We start from the raw sequence: 19034 nt of genomic DNA on the forward strand, positions 1-19034 counted from the left end.
GGGCGGCGGGGGCGGAGACCGCGGTTGCAAAGAGCCCGCGGACTGGCAAGGCCAAGGGAGGCTGAGCGCCGGCCCCGCCCCGGCCCGCGGACTGGCCCCGCCCCCACCCCGGCTCCGCCCCGCCCGTGGGCGAGCACCTGGCGCCGTCAGGACCTCCTGCGGCGGGTGCCAGCTTTGGTGTCCCTTCGCCTGCCCCCGGCGCGCGCCGCAAACAGCCGTAGTCAAGAGCCAGGGGTGGGGTTCCGGGCCGCTTCTACGCCGGCGTTCCTCATGGGGCCAAGAGTGAAAGCATTTATTTTATTTTAATTTTTAAACAACTTTTCGTGGATTTGGGACTCTCGCTATGTTGCTCAGGCTGGGCTTGAACTTCTGGCCTCAAGCGATCCTCCCACCTCGACCTCCCAAAGTGCTGGATTACAGGTGTGAGCCATCGTGCCAGACCAGGAGTACAGGCATTTATTGGCCCAAACTCAGCACCGGGCCCGGGACTAGGCATCACCTGGGCTGACAGAGCGATCAGGGAAGACCTTGTTTCCATTAATTTCACAATCTTCTGCCCTCTCTGCACACATTGTTTTAAAAATCTATAAAAATGCAGATTCCTACATCCCATCCCACAGCTTCCAATATGGACACTTGGAGCAGGGGCTCAGAATGTGCACTTCGGCAGGAGTCCCAGATGAGACAGGAGCGGTAGGTTTGTACCACCTGAGCAAATACCTGCTCGCTGGACCGGCTGCCTCTGCACAGTGGGCGCAGGTGAAGCCAGAGCAGTGTCTGGAGCTCACCTGTGTCAGAATCCCCTCGCAGGTGCCCATTGTTTGTGTGCACGCTCCTGGGAGTTGGGATTCAGGAGTCGCGAGGAAGACAAAGCTGAATTTCATCCAGGGCCAGGTGATTTTGATGGGGTGGTCATGGCCGGAAAAGCTTCCTGGAGGTGAAGCGCTATTCTACGACTGCAGTCGAATTTAAAACCCTGATGATTAGGCTCCGAGAAAAGTCACAGGAGACACGAGGATTCCAGGGTTTGGAATTCCAGCAGGAAAGCCGCCCCGCCCCCCGCCCCCCGCCCCCAGCTAACCAGGTACTCTCCTCTCCGACCTCCCTGAAGCCCCAGGAAGGTGAAATAAAGCCCTAAAGCTCACAGGGCTGCTCACAAAGCTATGTCTGTTGTGTATCTGCCTTGGCAGTTGTCCTTTACAGACCTGGAGTTCTCACTGAGTTACCTTCATGTGTGAAGACACATCCTCTTGGCCAGGCACGCCTGTCATCCCAGCACTTTGGGAGGCAGAGGCAGAAGGATCACTTGAGGCCAGGAGTTTGAGATCAGCCTGGGCAACATGCCAAGACCCCATCTCTATTAAAATAAATAAAAATAAAAACAAAAGAGAAAAGACAAATATGCTTGAAGAGAAGAAATAAAAGGTCACTCTGGATGCTGTGTGACCAAGGGCAAGTGACCACTCGGAACCCCTGTCTCTGCATCTTCAAAATGAAGTAGGAAGAGAAGGAGCCTGCAGTGTTCAGGGAGGAGGGGGAGCTGTGGGCCACCTGGCCCCTCCTAAAACAGAAGCTCCCTGAGGCGGCTGCAGACATATGTACCAGCCTGTCCCGGTTTTGATTGATGGGGAATGTTTTCTTCACTGGCAAATATTTGTGTTCCAAAGCTGACGAGGGTTTACTTCCTAATTTGTCCAGCCTATAAAAGAGCAGAGGAAAAGATGAGAAAGCCGAGGTTCAGAGAGGCTGCTGTGGGGTGGGTAGGAGGGCGACCGGAGCCTGGTTGTCCACAGCACAGAGCCTTGGTGTCCTTATCTGTAAAATGGGGCCAGGGCTGCCGCTAGCCTCGCCGGGCTTTGGAAAGAACAGGATGGGAAAGTGTGCAGCTTTACAGATTGCAAGAGGGTGCTCTCCTGATGCCTCAAGCCTGAGTGCGTGAGAATCACTTGGTGGACTTGTGTCTTTCCCTTCATAGTAGCATGATTCATAGTAGTCAAAATGTGTGAACAGCCCAGTGGCCGCCCACTGATGTCTGGATAAACAAAATGGTGCCTATTCATACGCTGGAGTAGTAATCGGCTGCAAATCATAACGAAGTCCTGGTACACACTACAATGTGGATGAACCTCAAAAACGTGATACCAGCGGTGGCTCACACCTGTAATCCCAGCACTTTGGGAGGCTGAGATGGGAGGATCACTTGAGCCCAGGAGTTTGAAACCAGCCTAGGCAACATAGTGAGATACCATCTCCATATTTAAAAAAAAAAAAAAAAAAAAGGCGGGACGTGGTGGCTCATGCCTATAATTCCAGCACTTTGGAAGGCCAAGACGGGAGGATCACGAGGTCAGGAGTTCAAGACCAACCTGGCCAATATGGTGAAACCCTGTCTCTACTAAAATACAAAAATTAGCCAGGTGTGGTGGCACACACCTGTAGTCCTAGCTACTCGGGAGACTGAGGCAGGAGAATCACTTGAACCTAGGAGGTGGAGGTTTCAGTGAGCCAAGATTATGCCACTGCACTCCAGCACTCTGTCTCAAAAGAAAAAAAAAAGTCCAGCACACTGACACAGATACACACCTGTAGTCCCAGCTACTAAGGAGGCTGAGGTGAAAGGATTGCTTCAGCCTGGGAAGTGGAGGCTGCAGTGAACCATGATTGCACTACTGTACTCCAGCTTGGTTGACAGAGCGAGACTCAGTCTCAAACAAAAAAAACGTTATGCTAAGTGAAATAAGTCAGACACAAAAGTCCACATATTATATGATTCCATTCCTATGAAATGTCCAAAATAGGTAGATCCATAGAAACAGAAAGTGAATTAGTGGTTGCCAGGGGCTGGAGGAGGGAGAATGAGGAGTTAGGGGTACAAGGTTTCTTTCTGGGGTGACAGAAATGTTCTGGAATTAGATAGTGGTGATCGTTGCACAAATCTGTAAATATACTAAAAACCACTGAATTGTACACTTTAAAAGGGGGAATTTTATAGTATGTGAATTATGCCTCAATAAAGCTGTTTTGTTTGTTTTTTAATTAATTAATTATTTTATTTTATTTTGAGACAGAGTCTCGCTCTGTCTCCCAGGCTGGAGTGCAGTGGCAGGATCTTGGCTCACTGCAAGCTCCACCTTCTGGGTTCACACCATTCTCCTGCCTCAGCCTCCCGAGTAGCTGGGACTACAGGTGCCCGCCACCATGCCCAGCTAATTTTTTGTAATTTTAGTAGAGAACAGGCAGAAGGATCACTTGAGGCCAGGAATTTGAGATCAGCCTAGGCAACATGCCAAGACCTCATCTCTACAGTTTCACCGTGTTAGCCAGGATGGTCTCGATCTCCTGACCTCATGATCTGCCCACCTCAGCCTCCCAAAATGCTGGGATTACAGGCATGAGCCACTGCGCCCGGCCTAATTTTTGTATTTTTAATAGAGATGGGGTTTCACCATGTTGGCCAGGCTGGTCTCAATCTCGACCTCTTGATCTGCCCCCCTTGACCTCCCAAAGTGCTGGGACTACAGTCATGAGCCATCATGCCTGGCCAGATCTCCTGTCTAACTGAGACTTTGTACCCTTTGACCCCCATCTCCCCATTCCCCACTTCCCCTTCCTTCCCCTGCTATTCTATTCTACTCTCTACTTCTATGAGGTCAACTTTTTCAGACTCCACATATAAATGAGATCATGCAGTATTATTTGTCTTTTTGTGACTGGCTTATTTCAGTTTGCCTGCTGTCCTCTAGGTTCACCCATGTTGTCACAAATTACAGAATTTCCTCCTTTTTTAAGCCTGAATAGTATTCCATGGTGTATATATACCTACCTTTTTTTTTTTTGAAATGGAGTTTCATTCTTGTTGCCCAGGCTGGGGTGCAATGGCTTGATCTCAGTTCACTGCAACCTCCACTTCCTGGGTTTAAGTGATTCTCCTGCCTCAGCCTCCCAAGTAGCTGGGTTTACAGGCATGTGCCACCACACCCATCTTTTTTTTTTTTTTTGTATTTTTAGTGGAGACGGGTTTCACCATGTTGCCCTGACTGGTCTCGAACTCCTGACCTCAGGTGATCCACCTGTCTCGCCTCCCAAAGTGCTGGGATTACAGGCATGAGCCACCACGCCCCGTCTGTACCCCATTTTTAATCCATTCATCCGTTGATAGTCATTTAGGTTGATTCCATATCTTGACTATTGTGAATAGTGCTGCAATAAACATAAGAGTGCCTGGGTGCAATGGCGCACGCCTGTAATCCCAGCACTTTGGAAGGCTGAGGCGGGTGGATCACTTGAGGTCAGGAGTTCGAGACCAGCCTGGCCAACATGGTGAAACCCCATCTCTACTAAAAACACAAAATTAGCTGGGCATGATGGCCAGTGCCTGTAATCCCACTTACTTGGGAGGCTGAGGCAGGAAAATCACTTGAACCTGGGAGGTGGAGGTTGCAGAGAGCCAAGATCGCACCACTGCACTCAGGCCTGGGAGACAGAGCGAGACTCCATCTCAAAAAAACAAATAAATATAAGATAATATAGGCCGGGTGCGGTAGCTCACACCTGTAATCCCAGCACTTTGGGAGGCCAAGGCGGGTGGATCACGAGGTCAGGAGATCGAGACCATCCTGGCTAACATGGTGAAACCCCGTCTCTACTAAAAAATAACAAAAAATTAGCCAGGCGTTTTTGTGGCGGGCGCCTGTAGTCCCAGCTTCTTGGGAGGCTGAGGCAGGAGAATGGTGTGAATCCGGGAACCAGAGCTTGTAGTGAGCCAAGATTGTGCCACAGCACTCCAGCCCGGGTGACAGAGCAAGACTCCGTCTCAAAAAAAACCCAAAACAAACAAACAAAAAAAAGATAATATAAATAAACTATTTTATTTTATTTATTGTGGGTGGTTTTTTTTGTTATTGTTTCTTTTTTGTTTTTGCTTTTTGAGATGGAGTCTCGCTCTGTTACCCAGACTGGGGTACAGTGGCATGATTCCAGCTCATTGCAGCCTCAGTCTCGTGGGCTCAAGTGATTCTCCTCCCTTGGCCTCATGAGTAGCTGGGACTACAGGCATGTGTCTCGATGCCAGGCTAATTTTTGTATTTGGTGTAGAGATGGGGGTCTCACTGTGTTGTCCAGGCTGGTCTTGAACTCCTGACTTCAAGTGATCCTCCCACCTTGGGCTCCCAAAGTGCTAGGTACAGGCGTAAGCCACCACACGCAGCCTTAAAACTATAACACCGTGGAATCTGTGAACCTATTTCGGGATCATCGGCAACAGTATTTTCTGGTGACATTAGAATTTAGACAGGCCAAATGGTCCTCCAAAAATGAGACTTGGTTGTGCTATTTTAAAGCAGTCATGTTTCAGCAATGATGGGATGCGTTGCCCAGCATGTGGGAAACAGTGCTTGCAAGGTGGCCCCTGAGACTGAGTGCCTGCAAGGAGACCGGGTGCTCTGTGGGCCACTCACACGTGTCTGACTTTTGGGCTGGCAGCACTTGGGGTGAGACCTGCCCACTGATGCACCTGCACAGGTCATTCTGGGGCTGAGCACCTGTGGGTCACCTGCACAGAGTGTGTTAATTCGACCCTTAATTCACCCTCTTACGGTGAGGAGACCAGCGGCCTAGGAAAATGATGAGTTACAGTGAAGACATGAGATGGGGGAGAGGCTCCTCAAACTCCCAGCCCCATCTGCAGTAGAACCACCTGCCCCATGACCAGGCCTCCTCCTGGACGAAAGAAATCGGCACCTCTAGGGGTAGGGCCAGGACAACAGAATTTTCCAGACTCCTCAGCTAAGGTAAGGAGCCACTGCTGTGGCATAAAGTGAGCCCAGCCTGTCTCCTGGGGTCTCCTGCGGGGAGCCTAGGGGAAAGCAGTAGCTAGCAGCTGGTGGTGTTTGCCACTGAGCTGAGGAGGGAGCTAGAAAAACAGTGGCACAACCAAAAAGACACACAGAATGGAAAACACCCCTCGGGGGTAACTCTTCCTGCCCTGCCTCCACTGAAACAAGCCAGGGATATGGCACAGAGCAGGGCCTAAGAATAGGAAAGGATGACTTCACAAGCGAGGCGTCCCACTGTGCTCTGGGTGCTGTAGACACCTCTGTGACTCCTGCTGTGAAACGTGGGCATGCAGCACACCTTGGTCTGCGAGGGGGGCAACCACGTGACCTCCTGCAGGGCCAATTCCACCTGGTGCTCATGGCCCAGTGTTTCTGGCCAGCAGCAGTGGGTCTGATGGACTGGGCCCCTACCACTTCACCTGAGGCTGATTTTGAACATCACCTTTTCCCGGAGCTGTTGCAAGGCTTAAAGGGACTGACGCAGGTAAAGTCCTCAGTGGTGTCTGGCACAGCCTTGCTCAATAGATAGTGGCTTGTCCTCTAGGCAGCAGCAGGGCTTGTCTCTCAACATTCCTGCCAGGCGTTCCTCTCCCACGGAGTGCAGCATCCCACCAGGGCAGGGGCCAGCGGTGAAGCCAGAAAGATGGGTGGGGGCCAGCCTGAAGGGGCCTGCCCTTGTGAGCTACTTTGAAGAACTTGGACTTGATCCTGAAGGCAAATGGGAAGCCCTTTAAGGCAAGCCATCTCATTAGAGGAGACACTGGGGTGACATGACAGAGCTGCATTTTATTTATTTTATTAATATTTTTGAGACAGGTTTCACTCTGCCACCAAGGCCGGAGTGTAGTGGTGCAATCACAGCTCACTACAGCCTTGACCTCTTGGGCTCAAGTGATCCTCCTGCCTCAGCCTTCTGTATAGCTGAGACCACAGGCATGCACCAGCATTGTAGAGACAAGGTCTCATTTTGTTCCCCAGGCTAGTCTCAAACTCCTGGGCTCAAGGAATCCTTCCGCCTCAGCCTCCCAAAGTGCTGGGATTATAGGTGTGAGCCACCACACCCAGCCTATTTATTTTAGAGACCAGGTCTTGCTCTGTTCCCCAGGCTGGAATGCAGTGGCATGATAATAGCTCACTGCAACCTCAAACTCAGGCCATCCTCCTGCCTCAGCCTCCCAAAACAATGAGATTACAGGTGCACACCACCATGACCAGCCTAGATATACACTTTAGAAGGGAATTTAGGGTGCATGAAGTCGACGGTAGGATGCAGTATAGCATCAGGAGACTCACCTGGAGGCAGGCGAGCCGAGCAGCCAAGGCACCAAGAGTGGGGTCTGAATCTAGAGCCCATCTATACTCTGCCCAGAAGAGCCAGGCACAGGGAAGCTTCTAGATCCAACCCAGGTGGCCACAGGTATTTCCCCATCTACCTGTAGCTCTGCACAGCCTGGCAGCGGGGCCCACACCTCCCTGGGGGACCAGCATGTTCCTGCCTGCAGCGTGCCGGCTCCTGGGTTTGGCCGGGGAGCCATTGTGACAGCCCGCCGCGCACATTACGGCTGGGCCAGGCGTTCTCAAATGGCTCCGACATGGTGTGAATACACTCTTGTGTCTTTTTGCCATCTGCTGCTGTCATTAAAAAATTACATTTCCATCTGTTTTCACACTTTTCTCCCTCCCAACCTCCCTTCCTGGAGGAATACAACATGAATCCCAAGTTTCAAGACCAGAACGTTCCCTGGCCTCTTGGAACCTGGGAACATTCCCCGGACACACCAGGGTTAGGGTTAACGGGCTTTGCCGGCAGCCGGCGCCGTTAATTTCCATCTATTTCCTCTTCATTTGCCATTTACCGTGGCCCCGTGTTCCCCCAACACACACTTTGGGGGAGCCATTCACGAAGCTTTTTTATTGTTGGTTTTAATCAGTATGCTTGGCTTTGGCATTAAAAAATAAATGAAAAATAAACTGCAGACATTAGGAACCATTCCCCCAGGACGTATTTAAAGAAGAACAGACAAAAAATAAGAATAGGGGAGTGATGTTTTGGGTTCAACATAAATCCTCACTCTGGATTTGCTCCAAAGAGGCACCTACCCCCACCTACAGAGCCTCCCCAGCCTTTGATGAAGCGTCCAGTTCACTGAGAACCCAACACCCCAGCAACGCTGTGGCAACAGGGATCAGCCTTGCTCTTCTCCAGCACAGCTGTGCAAACCTCGGCACTGGTGCTAGCATTTCCGGTTCCTTGCGCGTATTCATTCATGCTGTCTTCTACACCTCCTGGTTACTGTCTCCATTTGAAGATTAAGGAAACTGAGGCTCACAGGGGCCAAGTGACTTGCTCGAGGCCATCCAGCTGATAGGTGGAGTGCGGCAGCGTCCTCTGAGGTTGGGGCCCCCAAACAGGATCCAAGTGGAAGTGGTTTATTTGGAAGGCATTCCCAAGAAGAGAGGTTGAGATGGGGAACTTCAGGAGCTGGTTCAGGTTAGCGAGCAGGTTTCTATGGCCGGCAGCCAGGGCTCAGTTCCACTGGGAACCTCTGGGCAGCTATGAAGCCTTGCTACTGAAAGTGTGGCCTGTGGACCATCGACATGAGCCAGCCCCCCAGGAGCTGGTTGGAGATGCACAATCACAGACCCCAGCCCAGACCTCTGCCTTTGAAGCAGAGCTCCACTGAGAGCACGTGACAGTTTGAGAAGAACAGTTCCTCCGACTTGCCCACCACACCACCACTAAGGGGCAAGGAGGCAGGGGTATTTATCTATTGACCCCTCCTGGTATCGGGTGCAGGCTGCTCCCGAGAGTCTAAGGTCCCTAGTACCCCTGGTTGGTCTTCAGGAGCCCCCACCCCTGCCACACCTATTCATGCACCAGAGAGAACCTTGGAAAGGAAGAGGATGCTTGCAGTGGGCTGCTGGTGTCACAGCAATGGGTGGGCACCAGGAGCATCCACTAGATAGGACCCTAGGTGGGCTGCTGCGGGGCCCTCCCTCTTACTACCCCAGCCCACATTCATGCATTTGCGCAATTTCACACAATCCTCAGGTTCCCATTGCATTGTCCCCATTCCCTAGAAGAGCAAACTGAGGCTCAGAGAGGTTGACAGCCCACCTGATCATGATGACTTCCATTTAGAAACTGTTTGCTCTGTGCCAAACTCCACGTGGCGGTGGATGGGCTGCGTGGATGACTTCATGCAATCCTCATATGCTTCCATAAGGTAGGTAGTTACTATCCCCACTGTACAGGTGAAGAAAAGGCTCAGAGAGGTTGAGTGACTTTCCAGGATCACACAGCACAACGGGGAGCTGGCTGACACCAAAGCCCTTGCTCCTACCCACCCCCTGGTGCCAGGGCTGCAGTGGGTGCCCTTCCCCCAGCTCCCATGCCTTCCTATGTGAGAGCTTGCGCGGAGCAGGCCCCCCTCCGTCGTGCCCCTCCCTTCCTAGGGGAGGCAGAGCTTACGGGAAGCATACGAGGGGCAGAGGAGCTGTGCAGTGGGTACGCCATGGGGTTGACTGCAGTGTGGGGGGGCAGCTGTCACCAGGAAGGGTCTCTCTGCCCTTACTCAGCAGACATGATCGTGGGGCAACACCTCCAAAACGCTGACCTCGCTGGGGATGCGGACCAGGGCTGAGGCCTCTGGTCACACCAGGCCCAAAGCTGGGGATTGCTATGCATGCCTTGGGCCCCAGTTCCTCTAGGGGATAAGGGAACTCAGCCCAGGCCCCTGAGAGAAAGCCACACCCAGAGTCCTGGGGCCTTGCAGCCTCTAGCCGGCCCTCCCTCCGGTGTCCCCAGCTCAGAGCCCTCAGCCAGGTTGCTGTGGGCCCTGGAATCCTAGGGGAAGCCAGTGGATGACCAGCCATGGCAGACCACTGAGGAGTATTCAGGGAGGCATGAGGTTTCCTGCAACCCTGAGACCCAGCGCCCCCTGCATTCAAGAGGAGGGGCAGAGGGTCCAGTCTGGCTTCTAGGTGGACAGAAGGGGCTCTGAGAAGCCAGAAGGAAGGGGGCGACTATTTGCCTGGCCAATCAACAAGCGCAAGAGAAGCAGATCCCTTGGGTGGTAAGACCACAGGCTCTGGGTTTGATTCCCACCTCTGCCACTTACTTACCTCGGATGACCTTGGGCAAATGATTTAACCTCTAGGTGCCTCCCATCCCCCATCTGTAAAATGCGGGTAATAAAGAGCACTGACCTGCGAGAGATTAGGTTATTGTTTCCGACTCACCTTTCCCCGTCTTTAGGAGAATTGTCTGTCCCTTCCTTGTGCCGTGCAACTTCCCAGCTCACAGTGTTGGGCTTGGCCATGTGACTTGCTTGGCTGAAGGAATGTGGGCACGTGTCGCAAGCAGAAGCTGCAAATGCATTGACTCTGCCTGTGCTCTGTGCCTCTGCCACCCACTGAGTGAATGAGCACACTCTGGTTGGTGCCTAAATGACAGGACACTTGGGGAAATCAGAGTCCAACTGCAGCTGATAAAGCCCAGCTCCTCGCAGCCAATCGGCAAGGCCACGGCCAACCCACAGACCCGTGAGTGAGGAATCAGTGCTTGCTGTTCTAAGCCACTGAGTTTGGGGGCGGAGGGGGTGGTTGTTACACAGCAACATCACAGCAAAAAGAAAACTGACTAATACACTATCTCTCAGGGTTTCCATGAGAATTATGTGAGTTAAAATATCTGTCAAGTGTTAAGTACAGTCCTGGTACATAGCAGGCAATATGAATGCTAAATAAGGGCCGGGCACAGTGGTGCACACCTGTAATCCCAGAGCTCAGGCAGGATCATTGCTTGAGCCCCAGCGTTCCATCACGCTATTGCACTTCAGCCTGGGTGACAGCGCAAGACTTTGTCTCTAAAAAACTAAACAAGGCTGGGTGCGGTGGCTCACGCCTGTAATCCCAGCACTTTGGTAGGCAGAGGCGGGCGGATCACCTGAGGTCAGGAGTTTGAGACCAACATGACCAATATGGCAAAAACCTGTCTCTACTAAAAATACAAAAATTAGCCAGGCGCGGCGGCGGGCGCCTGTAATCCCAGCTACTTGGGAGGCTGAGACATGAGAATCGCTTGAACCCAGGAGGCGGAGGTTGCAGTGAGCCGAGATCGTGCCATTGCACTCTAGCCTGGGCAACAGAGCAAGACTCTGTCTCAAAAAAAAAAAAAAAAAAAAAAACAACCAAAAACTAAATAAATAAATAAATACGGTAGCGCCTATGATAGAGGTGCTGGGAATATACTGATGTGTGAGACTAAGTCACTACCTTTAGGAAATTTATTTATTAGAGACAGTGGCGGGGGTTCCTGGGGTGTAGGTGAGCTGATCAGCCTTAGGCTGTGAGCCCCAGCGACAAGGGACCTCTTCCTGTGATGCCCCGCACATCAGTGACTGTGAAACAACAGAAGGGCACCCCGCTTACAGGGGAGGGAGGGAACACGTGCTGTGGGAGCTGGAGGACAGCAAAGCTTCCTGCTGGCAGGGCCTGGCATGGAGGGGCACCAGGCTTCCATGGAACTGGACCTTGCAGAGAGACTGGGGTTGGGAGCAAAGGCGTTCCAGGGAGAACTGCCTGAACCGGGTGGCAGGTTGTAGTTTCCAAATGGGGCCACAACATCTCCCATCCACATTTTCTTCTTCTTTCTTCTTCTTCTTTCTCTTTCTTCTTCCTCCTTCTCCTTTTTCCTCCTTCTCCTTCTCCTCCTCCTCCTCCTTCTCCTCCTCTCCTCCTCCTCCTCCCCCTCCTTCTTTTTTAGACACAGGGTCTTAATGCTGCGTCACTCAGGCTGGAGTGCAGCAGTGTGATCACAGCTCACTGCAGCCTCCAACTAGTGGGTCTACACTGCCACACCCAGTTTATTTTTATTTTTTATTTTTGTAATGACAGGGTCTCACTACATTGCCCAGGTTGGTCTTGAACTCCTGGCTTCAAGTGATCCTCCTCCCTGGGCCTCCCAAAGCACTGGGATTATAGGCAGAAGCCACTGCACTCAGCCTGTGCTCTATTTATGCCTTTGACTTTGTTCCCATCAGGAGGTGGTGCCTATGTTCCCTTCTTTTTAATCTAGGAAGGCCTGTGACGACCGCCAAAGTGATGTGATGTGACTTCAGAGAGTAGGCCATCACAGGCGATGCGGCTTCCACCTGATTTTCTGGAGATGCTCTTGCTTGGATGTCAGGGGCCATGCTGTGAGGAAGCCCAAGCCGCCCCGGGAGAGGTTCTTGTGGAGAAAAACAAGAGCCCAGAACCAACTTGGCAGCCACGTGGTAGGTGCTTGCCCATGTGGGTGTGCCATCTTGGAAGTGGATCTTCTAGCCCCAGATGACATACATGCCTCAGTTGGTGTCTCATGAAACAGACAAACTCTCTCTTCAGGCCCTGTCCAAATTGCAGATTTGTGGGCAAAACAGATGATGGTTGTTGTTTCACACTAAATATTTGTTGTGCAGCAATGGTAACCAGAACAAGAGGCATGTGTACAAGGAAAATCAAGGAGTTCAGCTTAATTGGAGTGGAGGGTGAGCAAGGCTAAGCCTTTGGCCTCTTAGGGATCATGGAGAATTTTTGGAGGCTGCTAAGCAGGCAGTGGAGGGCTCAGACATTAAGCAAGCAGCAGAGGATAGGACAGAAGTAGGAGAAGGTAAGCATCAAGCATCAGCAGGCATTCCGTTTTTTTTCTACCTCCCTTCCTTCCTTCCTTCCTTCCTTCCTTCCTTCCTTCCTTCCTTCCTTCCTTCCTTCCTTCCTTCCTTCCTTCCCTCCCTCCTTCCTTCCATTTTGTTTTGTTTTGTTTGTTTTGTTTTGTTTTGTTTTGTTTTGTTTTGTTTTGAGATAGAGTCTTACTCTGTCACTCAGGCTGGAGTGCAGTGGCATGATCTCAGCTCGCAGCAACTTCCACCTCTCGGGTACAAGTGATTCTCATGTCTCAGCCTCCCAAGTAGCTAGAGATTACAGGCATGTGCCACCATGCCCTGCTAATTTTTGTATTTTTAGTAGAGACAAGGTTTTGCCGTGTTGGCCAGGCTGCTCTCAAACTCCTAGTATCAAGTGAAATAGAATCTCACTCTGTTGCCCAGGCTGGAGTGCGATGGCACCACTGTAGTTCAGTATAGCCTCAATGTCCTGGGCTCAAGCGATCCTCCCACCCTGGCCTCCCTAGTAGCTGGGAGTACAGGTGTGCACGACTACACCTGGCTAATTTTTAAAACTTTTAGTAGAAATAGGGCTCTATGTTGCCCAGGCTTGTCTTGAACTCCTGGGCTCAAGTGATCCACCCACCCTGGCCTCCCAAAGCCCTGGGATTATAGGCATGGGCCACCATGCTGGGCCCCGATTGAGAATTTCAAGGTGCAACAGCAGAACGTTGAACCCAGCATGGGCCTTCTGAGACGGGCCCTGTGGCAGTGTGCAGGACACGTCCAGAGAGCTGGCCCTGGCCGTGGGGCCCACTATATCCCTGGCATGCTCCATCGCCTCCTCCTGACCCAAGAAGCAGGATTCACCATTTGTGGCTGGGTGCGGTGGCTCACGCCTATAATCCCAGCACTTTGGGAGGCTGAGGCGGGTAGATCACCTGAGGTCAGGAGTTCAAGACTAGCCTGGCCAACATAGTGAAACGCTGTCTCTACTAAAAATACAAAAATTAGCCAGGCATGGTGACTCATGCCTGTAATCCCAGCTACTCAGGAGTCTGAGGCAGGAGAATCGCTTGAACCCGGGAGGCGGACACTGCAGTGAGCTGAGATTGCGCCATTGCACTCCAGCCTGGGAAACAAGAGCGAGACTCTGTCTCAAAAAAAATAAAAAAGGATTCACCATTTGTTACAGAGGATCTTTATTTATAATGCAAAAAAAAGAAATTATAAATCCCATTTTGGACTGTTCCCACATCTGTACAACAACTTATAAAAAACAGCCACTCTTGCCGGGCGCAGTGGCTCAAGCCTGTAATCCCAGCACTTTGGGAGGCCGAGACGGGCGGATCACGACGTCAGGAGTTCGACACCATCCTGACTAACACGGTGAAACCCCGTCTCTACTAAAAAATACAAAAAACTAGCCGGGCGAGGTGGTGGGCGCCTGTAGTCCCAGCTACTCGGGAGGCTGAGGCAGGAGAATGGCGTAAAAACCCAGGAGGCGGAGCTTGCAATGAGCTGAGATCCGGCCACCGCACTCCAGCCTGGGCGACACAGCAAGACTCCGTCTCAAAAAAAAAAAAAAAAAAAAAAAAAAAAAAAAAAAAAACCAAAACAGCCACTCCACCTGCAAGAAGTTCTTGTTTGTGCTTATGGCAGGGGCACGTATTTGCACAGCCCGTGGGGCTGGGAAGGTGTGTTTGTCCTGAAGAGAGCCTCTCCCTGGGACCCCAACAGCCAGGACCATGGAGCTCCCTTGTACCAGGCTGGAGTCAGCAAGACCCTGGAGGTGTCAGAGGTCCAGTCCACTCAGCAGGGTCGGGAAACACTGTTCCGGAAGCAGGCAGGCTGGATTCCTCGCTGGTCCTGCCACATCTCTCCCAGCGGAGACCCAGATTCGCTCAGTTCCCATCCAAGGTATTCAGCACACCTGCTCCAGGCAGCCACGCCCCCGGACACCTGAAGCTGGGACCCCGCAGCAGGAGCCCACCAGACAAATCCACGACACCTCCTCAGGCTTCTGGGTCGAGTTCTCCATCATCCGGGCACGACCCTGTCTCATCCAACCAGACTAGGAGAAAGAGGGGATGGTGACACCTGGATGCACCCCGCCCCCACCACACCCAGGCCCGCTTCCCTGGGAGCTGCAGGGCTGAGGCCTCTGGGATTCCTTGCTTTCTGGTGCTGCCAGAGGCGGAGATGGGACCCAGCCCAGTGATGCTGGATCCTTCTGGGTGAGTTGGATCCCGGAGCTGCTTAAGTTTCAGAGGAACTCCTCCCAGGGTTCAGGAACCTCCCTAGGGCTCGGACCCTGCAGAGTAACCCTGTGTCTCCCCTCTGCCCACACTGGTCCTGGAAGCAGGCAAAGTGGCATGATCCCATTTTATAGGTGAGGACACAGGCTCAGAGAGGGAAGAGACTGTGACAGCTGAGCTAAGGACCTGGGCCTCTGTCCGCCCACACTGGGCTCTCTGATTAGACAGCACTGGGGTGCAGGAGGAGCACTGCAGCAGGAGCCCAGCTCTTCTCCCACCTTGCTGTGTGTCCCTGGGCAAGGCACTGTCCCTCTCTGGACCTGTTTGTTTCCCCATTTCTAAACTAGAGATAAGGGTTGGAATGAGAATTAAATGAGATTTCTGAAAAGCATTTAGCCTGGTGCCAGGCACTTGGAAAGGTCACAGAGGAAGGCACCCCACTGCACCCACCATGGCTCCACCCAGCACCTGCACTGGTCCAACCCAGAGGGGCCTGACAGCTTTCTCCCAGTCACTTGCTCTGCTGGGCAAGCGGAGACCCAAGCTCAGGACATCTGGAAGGGTCTACAGATCCCCCCTCCCAGACAGCCTTCCACGTACCCTACATCAGCCTCATGGGTGCCATGTCGCTTACATGGGCCCAGCGAGACCCACGTCACAATGGCTGTCAACTAACTGATGCCACCTGTGGGGAGGGCATCCGGCCTGGGGGCCATGGTGTGAAGTGCAGATCACACAGCCTGGGGCTGCTTCCCCGCTGCACCACTGACCAGCTGCACGGCAAGTGTCTCAGCCTCTCTCAACCTCAGATTACCCATTTCTAAAATGGGGATGCGGCTGGGTGCGGTGGCTCATGCCTGTAATCCCATCACTTTGGGAGGCCCAGGCAGGCGGATCACCTGAGGTCAGGAGTTTGAGACCAGCCTGACCAACACGACGAAACCCCATATCTACTAAAATACAAAAATTAGCTGGGCATGGTGGTGGGCACCTGTAATCCTAGCTATTCAGGAGGCTGAGGCAGAAGAATCACTTGAACAAGGGAGATGGAGGTTGCAGTTAGCCGAGATTGCACCACAGCACTCCAGCCTGAGCAACAGAGCAAAACTCCATCTCAAAAAATAAATAAATACAAATAATAAAATGGGGATGAAATCTGTACTTAACTCTGAGAATTCCTGTAAGAACTAAATAAGAAAATCCACTCATTACACTCAGTACAGTGCAACCTATCATGACCATCCCCAATATCATTATTATTCATAGCAGCAGCCTTCAGCACCTGGTGTAGGCCCAGCTCAATAAATCTTTGCTCGATGAATACGTGAACAATTTGTCCCACCAGCACCAGAGGTATCACCGAGGGGCAGGTGGGGGAGCCGATTTGGGCCTGTGTCCCACCTCCTCACCCTCTCCCTGGGAAGAACTCTATTTCCTCCCTGCTCCCAGCAGTGAGCTGCATCTGGAAGGCCCAGGGTCCGGCCCCAGCCTGGGCATGGGCTGTGTTTCCAAATCTGTCCTGTCCAGCCAAACTGCAGCAGCCAACAAGACGGAGGAGCGGTCCTCCCGCTGGCAGGGGAAGGAGCATCCATCAATTACCTTGGCTGGCGGGAGCCACAGTGTGGCAGGCCAGCCCGGCCCCATCCATCAATCGTACTGGCTGCTGGCAGAGGCTGTCTACTAATTACTTAACACGCCGCGTCGTGCTGAGGCTGGCGCCGTGGCAGGGGGCTCACGGTGCAGTGTACACAGGTCTGACCATAAATGCTTAATGAACCCAGGGGGAGGTGGGGACGCAAGCTCGGCCCCGTGGCCCAGAAGGACGCCCCTGAGAGCTGTCTCCACCAGGCCACCAGGCCCCCAGACCCGACCCTGCTTGGCGGCAGAGGAGACGGCCTCACCTGTGTTCCCCGAGTCCCTCGGCAGCATCATGCCTGTGGGGGTGGGGGGCGTGATGATGATGTCGGGCACATCCAGGTGCTTGTCGTTCAGGACGGGGGCCTCTTCGTGGCTGCTGCTGCTGCTGCTGACACACATTTTAAAGCCTGAGAAGCCAGGCGTGGAGCACACACGCACGTACACACACAACAGAGAGACAGGCATCAGTGGCCGCCAGGAACCGCGGGTGCCACCCCCCCTTCATCACCTGAGTCCTGACGCCTCGCAGCAAGGGGCGCAGCTGTCCCCGCATCACAGATGAAAACCTGAGTCTCAGGAATGTCAAAGGAGCCCCCAACACATCTCCCAGAACCATGAGTCGGGAAACAGATTTTGGGAAATGCTGATCACAGGCTAGTTGGCCTCTAGGTCCAGTTTTCAGCCTTCACCATGTGGCCCAGCCAGCTGCAGCCCCATTTCTGGCCACCAGCCCCTACTCTGCAAAGCGCTCACACTTCCCCAGACTCCCTGGGCTCCCGGGGCCCTTTTGTGCCTTTGCATATGCTGTTCCCCCGGCCTGGGATGCTCTTTCTTCCTCTGCCTGAGTAACAAGCTCCTGCTTATCCTTCAAAGCCTGGTGCAACGGGCTCTTCCTTGGGAAAGGTGTCCCAGCAGATCTGGCCTCTCCCTCTTCTGCCTGTCTGCGTTTACTCATTCATCAATGAATGACATGATTTGTTTTTATTTCTACCTCTCTTTGCTGTGAACACCTGGAGGACAGTCTCTACTTCATTCATCTGTGTTTCCCTTGAGCTCAGCACATGCTCGAGACAGAGTAAGTAGGAGTGCTTTAAATTTTAAATGCGGGCTGGGTGGTGGCTCATGCCTATAATCCTAGCGCTTTGGGAGGCCGAGGTGGGCAGATCACTTGAGGTAAGGAGTTCAAGACCAGCCTGGCCAACATGGTGAAAACTCATCTCTACTAAAATACAAAAATTAGCTGGGCGTGATAGCACACACCTGTAATCCCAGCTACTCGGGAGGCTGAAGCAGGAGAATCACTTGAACCCGGGAGGCAGAGATTGAAGTGAGCTGAGATCGCACCATTGCACTCTAACCTAAGTGACAGAGTGAGACTCCATCAAAAAAAAAAAAAAAAAAAAAAAAGGCCAGGTGCAGTGGCTTACAACTATAATCCCAGCACTTTGGGAGGCCAAGGCGGGCAGATCACCTAAGGTCAGGAGTTCAAGACCAGCCTGACCAACACGGAGAAACCCTGTCTCTACTAAAAATAAAAATAAAAAAATTAGCTGGGCATGGTGTTGTGTGCCTGTAATCCCAGCTACTCGGGAGGCTGAGGCAGGAGAATCGCTTGAACCTGGGAGGCAGACGTTGAAGTGAGTTGAGATTGCACCATTGCACTTCAGCCTAAGTGACAGAGTAAGAATCCATCTAAAAAAAAAAAAAAAAAAAAGGCCATGGTGGTTTACACCTGTAATCCCAGCACTTTGGGAGGCCGAGGTGGGCAGATCACTTGAGGTCAGGAGTTCAAGACCAGCCTGGCCAACATGGTGAAACCCCCATCTCTACTAAAATACAAAAATTAGCTGGGCGTGGTGGCACACACCTGTAATCTCAGTTACTCAGGAGGCTGAGGCAAGAGAATTGCTTGAACCTGGGAGGCAGAGGTTGAAGTGAGCTGAGATCCTACCATTGCACTCCAGCCTAAGTGACAGAGTGAGACTCTGTCTAAACAAAAAGAAGGCCAGGCACGGTGGCTCACACCTGTAATCCCAGCACTTTGGGAGGCCGAAGTGGGCGGATCACCTAAGGTCGGGAGTTTGAGACCAGCCTGACCAACATGGAGAAACCCCATCTCTACTAAAACTACAAAAAAAGTTAGCTGGGCATGGTGGTGTGCGCCTGTAATCCCAGCTACTCGGGAGGCTGAGGCAGGAGAATAGCTTTAACCCAGGAGGCAGAGGTTGCAGTGAGCCTAGATCGTGCCATCACACTCCAGCCTGGGCAACAAGAGTGAAACTCCGTCTCAAAATAATAATAATAATAATTTTAAACACAACCAAAAACCCTTCAGGCAGCATTAAGCTAGGTGTTACAATCCTTGTCTCTATGCCCCATCACTTTGGTTTTGCCCCAAACAATGCCAGGCTGGGATAAATTAGCTCAAGTATCAGAGCCCTTGACCAAAGGGAGAAGCTGAGTAATAAGGGGTTGGGGGGGTATTTTTCCTACTGTTCTCGGGCCTTCCTTGACCACTATTAGGACAATGTTCCTAAGTGACCATTGTAGGGTCAGTGTGGGGGTTCTAAAACATGGCTCTGAGAGGTGGAGTCTAAGCCCTTGAGTGTGGGTGGACTTAGTGACTTGCTTCCAACAATAGGACAGACATGATGGTGTGT

At 52.3% G+C, this 19034-nt stretch overlaps 2 protein-coding genes across 8 annotated transcripts in view; one reads left to right on the plus strand and one right to left on the minus strand.

Moving 5' to 3' along the window:
- Positions 1–19034, plus strand: part of LOC126944333 (cytochrome c oxidase subunit 4 isoform 1, mitochondrial) — a 327288-nt gene that overhangs the window by 210252 nt on the left and 98002 nt on the right. Inside the window, exon 1 of one of the 7 annotated variants that reach the window (XM_050773764.1) lies at positions 6484–6487. The exons of the other annotated variants lie outside the window; for them this stretch is intronic. The gene's annotated coding sequence lies outside the window, so the exon portion shown is untranslated. Of the gene's footprint in view, positions 1–6483; positions 6488–19034 lie in introns of those variants that run through there. 7 annotated transcript variants of the gene reach the window in all.
- C20H16orf74 (chromosome 20 C16orf74 homolog) lies at positions 12553–16773 on the minus strand. The gene is made up of 2 exons (XM_050773804.1): positions 16638–16773; positions 12553–14552 (listed from the first exon to the last, which is right to left on the minus strand). Exons 1-2 carry the CDS (start codon positions 16771–16773, stop codon positions 14494–14496), a joined length of 195 nt encoding a protein of 64 aa, XP_050629761.1. The 3' UTR covers positions 12553–14493.

Source organism: Macaca thibetana, chromosome 20 (genome assembly GCF_024542745.1).
Source record: "Macaca thibetana thibetana isolate TM-01 chromosome 20, ASM2454274v1, whole genome shotgun sequence".
In the NCBI taxonomy this organism is placed as follows: Eukaryota; Metazoa; Chordata; class Mammalia; order Primates; family Cercopithecidae; genus Macaca; species Macaca thibetana.